General features: G+C 38.7%; 1 protein-coding gene across 2 annotated transcripts; it reads left to right on the top strand.

Annotated features, from left to right (window-relative positions):
* The first annotated feature begins 5,183 nt into the window (after window positions 1–5,183).
* Window positions 5,184–5,828, top strand: RPL10L (ribosomal protein L10 like). 2 transcript variants are annotated; one of them, XM_049768238.1, is made up of 2 exons: window positions 5,184–5,292; window positions 5,374–5,828. In XM_049768238.1, exons 1-2 carry the CDS (start codon window positions 5,184–5,186, stop codon window positions 5,826–5,828), a joined length of 564 nt encoding a protein of 187 aa, XP_049624195.1. The 2 variants fall into 2 exon arrangements, with proteins under 2 accessions (XP_049624195.1, XP_049624194.1); XM_049768237.1 differs by having other exon boundaries at window positions 5,184–5,828.
* The last annotated feature ends 3,178 nt before the right edge of the window (window positions 5,829–9,006 follow it).

Consider the following 9,006-nt stretch of genomic DNA (forward strand, 5'->3'; position numbering starts at 1 on the left):
ATTTGCTTATTTTCTTTCACTTTGTTGTCTATAGCATTTATGTTGATAACATCTTTTTTAGCAAATTCAATTTTTGATTTCTTACATGAAAAGCCTTATTTTCAAATATTATTTTGTGAGACATATAGCAAGCCTTAATTTGTGTCCAGTTAGCTTTTAAATATTGAGTTCAATTAAAGTCAAGAAATTAATCAGAGCTGTTTTTACTATAGTTTTATGATATCTATCAAGTGTATTATAGAACAATTAAACAGGAAGTAAATTTATATGTTCAAAAGTTTATCATAATTTATCTCCCATAATTAAAATAATATAAATAAAATATAGTTGACATATTTATACTATAGAAAAGTCATAAATTAAAAAAATATCAGGATCCGGAGAGATAGCATGGAGGTAAGGCGTTTGCCTCTCATGCAGGAGGTCATCGGTTCGAATCCCGGCGTCCCATATATGGTCCTCCCGTGCCTGCCAGGAGCAATTTCTGAGCCTGGAGCCAGGAATAACCCCTGAGCACTGCCGGGTGTGACCCAAAAACCACAAAAAAAAAAAAAAAATATCAGGATGACATCAAATTAGCACATAGACTATTAAAGACGTACGAGAAGGGAAGTTTGATTGTCCTACCTTATTGAGTCAGCAGACATTCTTTCCTAGCATTGATCTGTGGTACTATGTAGAGTATTTCCATCTAGAAGATAAAAATGTGCCCAGATTTCTTGGCATTTGTATGAAATCCAGGTGGTTTATTAGATTTATAGACATGCATGGAGTAAATATTTAGCTAAATATCAAGTTTACTTATTGGCCAAATAAATAGTACAGAGTACAGAAACTGACCCATTTGTTCCTGGCACTACTATGGTTCCTGAACACTTCCAGGAGTGATCCCTGAGTACAGTGTCAATAGTGATCCCTGACCAGCAAGTGTGGCTCAAAAATCAAACTAATATATAAAATATTATTTAATTTTTATATTTTATGTAAGTTTTTGTTTTATTTAATATAAAAGTCAACTGTATTTCTGGTTAAATCAATGTTGTAATTTTTAAATGGATGCTGTCTTTTACCCATGAGAGTTGCTTCTATATGTAAGTAATAAGTCTATTATTTTATGTAAAATTTCTTCATGAAATAGCTATTCTAATTGTTATCAACACTGGAAAAAATTTTAAATTCTTTAACTTATCTCTCACCTATCTTAATAATTTTCATCTTGGTCTTCTTCTTTGGATAATATGCTAAACTAGAGCAAAAATATACAGTGCCATGCTATTTGAAACACTTGATGAATCATTATTTACTTGAGTTAAATCACTGTCAAGAATTGGCTTTGCACAACAATCAGTCCAAGGAAGAAAGTGCATTATGCTACTAGGACTAAATATTTGTACAGTTATGGAATTGGAGAGATATGCAGTGGGTAAGATTTTTTCATGCGCAGAGCTAACCCAGATTCAATCTTCAGTATCCTATAAGATCCCCCAAGCACCCCCAGGACTGATTCCTGTGTGCAGACCCAGGAGTAGCCTTTGAGCATTGTTAGGTGTGGCCTCAAAACAAAACAAACAAAAAGAATTGAACAATTAACATTGCTTTTCTAAGATTTCCGATCATACAATAATGTTTGTCAGGTAAGATCATTGTGAAGTAGGTGTACAAGAGACAAGTGGTATGACTATCCATTAGGTCTAACAATGATTAACTTTGAAAGTTCAGCTACAACCATGCCTCTTTTATATTTATTACTTAACTTTAAGAAAATGAAGTCAGGTTTAGCATAGAAGCACTTAACTATACTGAGATGGTGACTGTAAGTGTGAAGTTATTAAAAAAACACAGATGAAAATGATTATTCATCATAAGTGAAGACATCACACTTCATTGCAAGGCCAAGTGGGAATATAATATCTGATTCACACAGTTTATTGTCAAACACTGTGAATGCTGCATAATGGATGCATGAGCAACATGTCAGAGAGTTTAAGTAACAAGAGAGAATATCAAGGTTCTCATTGGTTAATATGAAAATTCCAACACAAATTTTTCTTTAAAAAGTTGGGTTTTGCACTTTGTAAATTGTGATAGAGAAGGAAGTAACAGCTGAATTGATCTGAAGCTCAGAGCTCTTTTCCAGTCTTCACATGAAGGCAGAGGATACTAGGAATTTCATCTCCAACATTTCTCAAGGCTAATTGGAAGAATTTTAAAGGAACATTGATGCTTGCTTAATCAATAAGAAAATAGCTCAGATATCTTGTATAGGGGATGTAGAAAAGGGGAGAAAAATCACGAAAGAAAATACTACACTGTAAAAGCAAAATCAGGCAAAAATACAATGAAAGATGTCTACTGCCTGTAAAGAATTTTTAAAAGAGATCCATGCTTATCTCTAAATTATTACAGCTTATAAATGATCTTTTTAACCTAGTCTGATTATTATCATTTGGAAAGGTATGAATCCATCCCTGTCTACATCTCAAAATACAATTCATGCTTGTCTGCCAGGTGGCAATCCTGATGAACCCCAAATAAAAATTTTCAGGTTGGCAGATTCTTAGTGACACTAGTACAAAAGAAGCATAACATTTAAATTCATATGTTTTCCTCATTTCTCATCCTACATTCTTTGATTCTGTCTAGTTTACTAACCATAATTTATATATAATGAGTTAAGAGCACTGTAAAAGTTTTCATAATGCAAAAGTGTAAGATCTTACTGAAATATATATTCTAGGCAGCTCTTCCAGCCTGACTCACTAGACTCACTGGACTCACTGCCACACTGGAGTCACTCTATTACAGTTCTCATTCCCTTACTCCAGTCAGACTGACTTTCCTGTAATTCCTTAAATGGTCAATGTTCTCAGCTATTTCGGGGCCTTTGCAAATATGTGTGCCACTCTTACAACCTGAGTCATTTTCCTGATAATAGTTTTCCTGTCTGTTTATCAGAGTTCATCACTAGAACATACTTTTTCTTCCATGGCACATTTGTCTTTTGAGGCGGTGGAGTGGGGAATAACCCTGGTCGTGCTCAGGATTTATCCTGGATATGTACTGGGAATCATTCCTAGCCCACTAGAGGGGTGATTTGGGATTGCATGCAAACACCCTACTCACTGTACTACAGTTCTGGCCCGTTTGTTTTGAAGCCACACCTGGCTTAGTTTATTCATGATTAAGCACTCAGAGATCACTGCTGGAGATTTTCAAGGTACTTGTGTGTGGTGCCAGGATTTAAAGGGTAAGACACAGGCAAGGCAAGTACTTTACCTGCTGTAAAATCAGAATCAGGCAAAATACCATCGAAAGATGTCAACTGACTGTAAAGGATTCTTAGAAGCCATCCATGCTTATCTCGATCTTTTCCAGAATAAATTATTCTGATGAAACCCCAAGTAAAAATTTTCATAGTTCGGCAGGTTCTTAGTCACACTTGGACAATCCCTGGGGAAGTTTTTGCACATTTTTTGTCTTGTTTTATGGGGGCCACATCCGGTGATGTTCAGGGGTTACTCCTGGCTTGGGGGACCATATGGGACTCCGGGAGATGAAACCGCAGTCTGTCTTAGGTTAGCCCGTGCAAGGCAAATGCCCTACTGCTTGCGCTACCGCTCTGGCTCAGGTTTTTGTACTTTTTAATCTTTTTTTTTTTTTTCGGTTTTTCAGGCCACACCCGTTTGATGCTCAGGGGTTACTCCAGGCTAAGCGCTCAGAAATTGCCCCTGACTTGGGGGGACCATATGGGACGCAGGTTGAAGGCATAGCATGGTGTTTGCCTTGCAAGCAGCCGATCCAGGACCAAAGGTGGTTGGTTCGAATCCTGGTGTCCCATATGGTCCCCCGTGCCTGCCAGGAGCTATTTCTGAGCAGACAGCCAGGAGTAAACCCTGAGCACCGCCGGGTGTGGCCCAAAAACCAAAATAAATAAATAAATAAATAAATAAATAAATAAATAAATAAATAAATAAAGAGAGAGGAAAAGAAAAATAGAAGAATATATTCACATGGCAAGATTTTCTTCCATTTCTGATTCATGAAATGAATGGAAATAAACAAAAGCTAGAAGATTGTCAATAGCTGTGAGGCCTGAGAGTACAGTGAGTGAAGTGTTTGCTTAGCATGAGGCTGATCCCAAATATGATCCTTGATCCCTGATCATAGAACCAGGAGTAAATTTGCTGGGTTTGCCCTCGACCAAAATATAAAAACATTGGGGCCGGGCGGTGGCGCTAAAGGTAAGGTGCCTGCCTTGCCTGCGCTAGCCTCGGACGGACCGCGGTTCGATCCCCCGGCGTCCCATATGGTCCCCCAAGCCAGGAGCGACTTCTGAGCGCATAGCCAGGAGTAACTCCTGAGCGTCACAGGGTGTGGCCCAAAAACCAAAAAACAAACAAAACAAAAAAAAAAAAACAAAAAAAACAAAATATAAAAACAAACAAAGAAACAAACAAAACAAACACAACAACCATTAAATAGCCTTAAATTCAATTTAATTGTCCTTTTTATTTTTGTGGATGTCATTAATAGATAAATACTTACATTAATTTATATCAAAATATCAAAACAAATAAAAATTATATCATTGCTCCTCTACGCTATTCTGTTCCTGAGCCTTATCAGAAAGTTTACACCAAGAAACCCCATTACCCAGAGAAATATGGTCACAATCTCTGTAAAAACAGCTAAGAGCAAATGAAATATAATGCAAGTACAGACTCTGGGAAGCAGATTATTTAGACAAAATAGGTGAAAACCACATCAACAAACTGGGCAAAACTTATTTTAACTCTAAGAAAATCGGTTAGCAATACTTCTAGCCAAATTCATACTGACTCCCAAGCAGTACCACTCGCCAATAGAAGGACCAACGAACATTTTGTTGCAAAAGTCAAAATCGTTTACCCAGCAGCCCAGTGGTCACACACATTGACACGCCTGTTCTACGTTCTGCGCATGTGCTAACAGACCCCTTGCTACAAGCCAGTTAAGACCCATCCTTGCATCTATGGTCGAAACTTCGTGAAAGAGCGTCTTTGCTCTTTGCTCCTTCCTCGGACTCTATGGTTTTCGCGTGGCATGATGGGGTCAGCTATATAAGGCACGGGCCAGCACGCAGGCGCAGGAAAGCCTCGGAGGCTTCGTGGACTAGTTGAGCATCTTGATTGACCGTTGCTGCTATGGGTCGCCGCCCTGCTCGCTGTTACCGCTATTGTAAGAATAAACCGTATCCGAAATCGCGCTTCTGCCGGGGTGTTCCCGATGCCAAGATCCGCATCTTTGACCTGGGTCGGAAGAAGGCCAAAGTGGACGAGTTTCCGCTGTGTGGCCACATGGTGTCGGATGAATACGAGCAGCTCTCTTCTGAAGCTCTGGAGGCTGCCCGAATCTGCGCCAACAAGTACATGGTGAAGAGCTGTGGCAAAGATGGTTTTCACATCCGTGTGCGACTCCATCCCTTCCACGTCATCCGCATCAACAAGATGTTGTCCTGTGCCGGGGCCGATCGTCTCCAGACAGGCATGAGAGGGGCCTTCGGGAAGCCTCAGGGCACGGTGGCCCGAGTTCACATTGGTCAAGTCATCATGTCCATCCGGACCAAGCTGCAGAATAAGGAGCATGTGATCGAAGCCTTACGCAGGGCCAAGTTCAAGTTCCCCGGGCGTCAGAAAATCCACATCTCCAAAAAGTGGGGTTTTACCAAGTTCAATGCCCAGGAGTTTGAAGAGCAAGTGGCCAACAAGCGCCTAGTCCCAGACGGGTGTGGCGTCAAGTACATCCCCAATACTGGCTCCCTGGACAAGTGGCGAGCCCTGCATGCTTGAGCTCTTTGGCTTCGAGACAAATGGACTCAGATCTGCTTGTATTTGGGACAGTCTGATCTTTAGAGTCGATGATGCTAGCTGGCCCTTCTCACCCCACTTTGGATTTTAGTGATTCTGGTTCAGAAGATCTGAGTTTGTTCAATAAATCTTTTGCTGGCAAAGACAATGGTTTCTAAATGTTTCACATATTTTAAAGTAAATTATACTTTAGAGTTAATTAGAAATGCTTCTAGTGATATTTTGGTAAATGCTTTTAAGCCATGTTTTATTTCCAGATAAAGCTTTTGACTAGCATTTCATTTGGTAATAAAGTGAAAGAAGGAAAAAAAAGTATGGGATGGGGTCAGAGGTTCAGAGGTACCTCCTGGACAGCAGACTACAGTATGCACAAAAGTCAGGCTAGGACCCCATACAGCTCCTGTGTTAATCACTGGGGTCTGGGTGACCCTCTAATCTGATGTAGTTTCTAGTCACAACCCTTATAACCCCCAAAATACGTGAGGAGAAGGGAAACTTAAAAAAAAATTTTGGGGGGGGAGGCACACCCACTGATGCTCAGGGATTACCCCTGGCTATGTGCTTAGAAATTGCTCTTGACTAGGTGGACCATATGGGTCTCTGGGGATCGATCCAGGTCTGTACTGGATCTGCTGCTTGCAAGGCAAATGCCCTACCACTTTGCTATTGCTCTGGCCCCAGTTATTTTTTTTATAAAGCCATAAGTTATATGGCTATTTTATTTTAAAAAATACAAATGTTGGGGCCGGAGAGGTGGCACTAGAGGTAAGGTTTCTGCCTTACAAGCACTAGCCAAGGAAAGATCGCCACCGTGGTTTGATCCCCCGGAGTCCCATATGGTCCCCCCCAAGCCAGGGGCAATTTCTGAGCGCTTAGCCAGGGGTAACCCCTGAGCATCAAATGGGTAAGGTCCGAAAACAAAACAAAACAAAACAAAATAGAAAGGTCCGGGGCCTGAGAGATAGCATGGAGGTAAAGCCTTTGCCTTACATGCAGAAGGATGAGGTTCGAGTCCCCGCATCCCATATGGTTCCCCGTGCCTGCCATGGGCGAGTTCTGATCATAGAGCCAGGAGTAACCCCTGAGCAAGGCTGGCTGTGAACCAAAAAAAATAAATAAATAAAAAATAGAAAGGTCTAAATTTTGTAGAGAAATCTTTAGTGAAAATGATAGTCATTAGTGGTATTTCAAATACAGCCTCGTTAAGACAGTGTTAATTAAATTTATTGCTTATGGATTCTTGAACATTTTTGCAAATTTTAAGAATTTCCTTTAAGTTCTAATTATAAGTCATTAGAAAGTAAAGACTCAAAATATTTTCCCAGACAAGCCTTAACATTATTTCCTTTTCAAGAAAACAACTGTTCAATCTTCTCTTCATCAAGGGAAGGTCAAAGGTTGACAACCTAGTTGATAATGATGCTTGTAAATGAGTCCCACTAGAACTCACAGAAAATAGAAAATGACATCAAATCAGCTCTCAGGTCTCTGAAAGGATTTTAGAGTTTACAGTCTTGTGGGTCTGTGCCCTATGATCTTGTTTCATGGATCACACTTTGGATTTTTTTCTTTAGAAACTGGGTAAGTTAAAGTTCCAGGTTCTGAAATTTATTTTAAATTCATCTTCTACGCTAAGTTATCTCAAATACCAGTTCTAAAAACAATGTCATCAGGTTTTAATTAATAATTTTTATCAATGAAAGTTGAAACTTTGAACTGGAGGAAGCATGCTTTTATGTGCCTTTTTTCATTTTCTTAAAAATTAAATTATCAAACACAATTTAGTTCTGTTTATTTTTTATCATCTTTCAGGAATAAAAATTCAAACCAACCTCAAAACTAAGAGCAAACAAAATACAAAATACTCAGTCCTAAAATGGTGCTTTCAACCAGTAGTTGAAAATATTTCAGACTTCGGGGCCGGGAAAAAAAGAAAGAAAATTTCAATATGTACCCTTTTTTGGTTCCAGTTTTTATTCTGGGAACTCTTATTATATAGGAAAACAGCTTATAATCACAGAAGCATAGTTTGTATAGATGGAAGCTCTAGAAGAACTGCATTAAAAAGTTTAGAGGTAAATATTTAGAAAGATATACTTTCAAGTTATATTTGACCTATTTTTTTAGTTTTTCATTATAAACATAAATTACGCTTTCTATTTTAGGTATTTTATTAGGCCCCAGAGTTCAAAATTGGATTGGGGCATACTAGTTAGGCAAGAAACCTAATTAATATATCTAAACCTGATTTTTTTTGTGGAGGGAGTGCTCACAGCAGCCCTCAAAGGTTACCCCTGGCTCTACACTCAGAAATCACTCCTAGCAGGCTCGGGTGATCATATGGGATACTGAGCATTGAATCCAGGTCAACCACATGCAAGACAAATTTGCCTTACTGCTGTGTTATTTCTCTGGCCCCTCCAAACCTTAGTTTAAACCATGTGGTGGTTTGTATTGTGTATATGTGTTTGATTTTCCTTTTTTTATTTTTAATTTTGTTTCGGTCCACTCCTGGAGTTGCTCAGGTGTTACTCATGGCAGTACTTAGTGGACCATATGGGATACTGAGGATTGCACCTGGGTCAATCTTGTGCAAGGTAAATGTCCAACCTGTGGTAGTAGTACCCTGGCTTCTCATCCTTCTTTTTCTGGTCCAAAAAAAAAAGACTGAAAAATGTTGATACAAAAGTAGGATAATTTATATTTTTGCAGAGTTGTTCCTTTATTAAAATGGAAAAGTTAGGAACATAATATGTAATCATGTATTTATTTAATTCTAGAATGAAACAACCACTAGCTCGTTTAAAATAAAACATTGCAATCAGAGAGGATACAGGGTTTAAAGGTTTTGTCATATATAACTCTTCTATGTAGTCAACAATTAGATCCCTGACTACAGCAGAATATTGCCTGTCCCCTATTGTCCCCACCAAATTACAAGTTAGCTAAATTAAATAACTGTTCATAAAACTTATTTGATGTGTTCTTCAGGTTTTTATGGAAAATACTGATTGATCAGATAAAAGTTACAACTGGAACAGTTATCAACTAGTTTTGAAAAGTTAGATAATATTCTTATTCTTATTCTCCCTCCAAATATGAAGTAAACAGACCAAAATCTTTAACTTTTGGCCACAGAAGAGATGGGTGTTCCAAATGA

This window comes from Suncus etruscus, chromosome 2, assembly GCF_024139225.1.
Source record: "Suncus etruscus isolate mSunEtr1 chromosome 2, mSunEtr1.pri.cur, whole genome shotgun sequence".
Lineage (NCBI taxonomy): Eukaryota > Metazoa > Chordata > Mammalia > Eulipotyphla > Soricidae > Suncus > Suncus etruscus.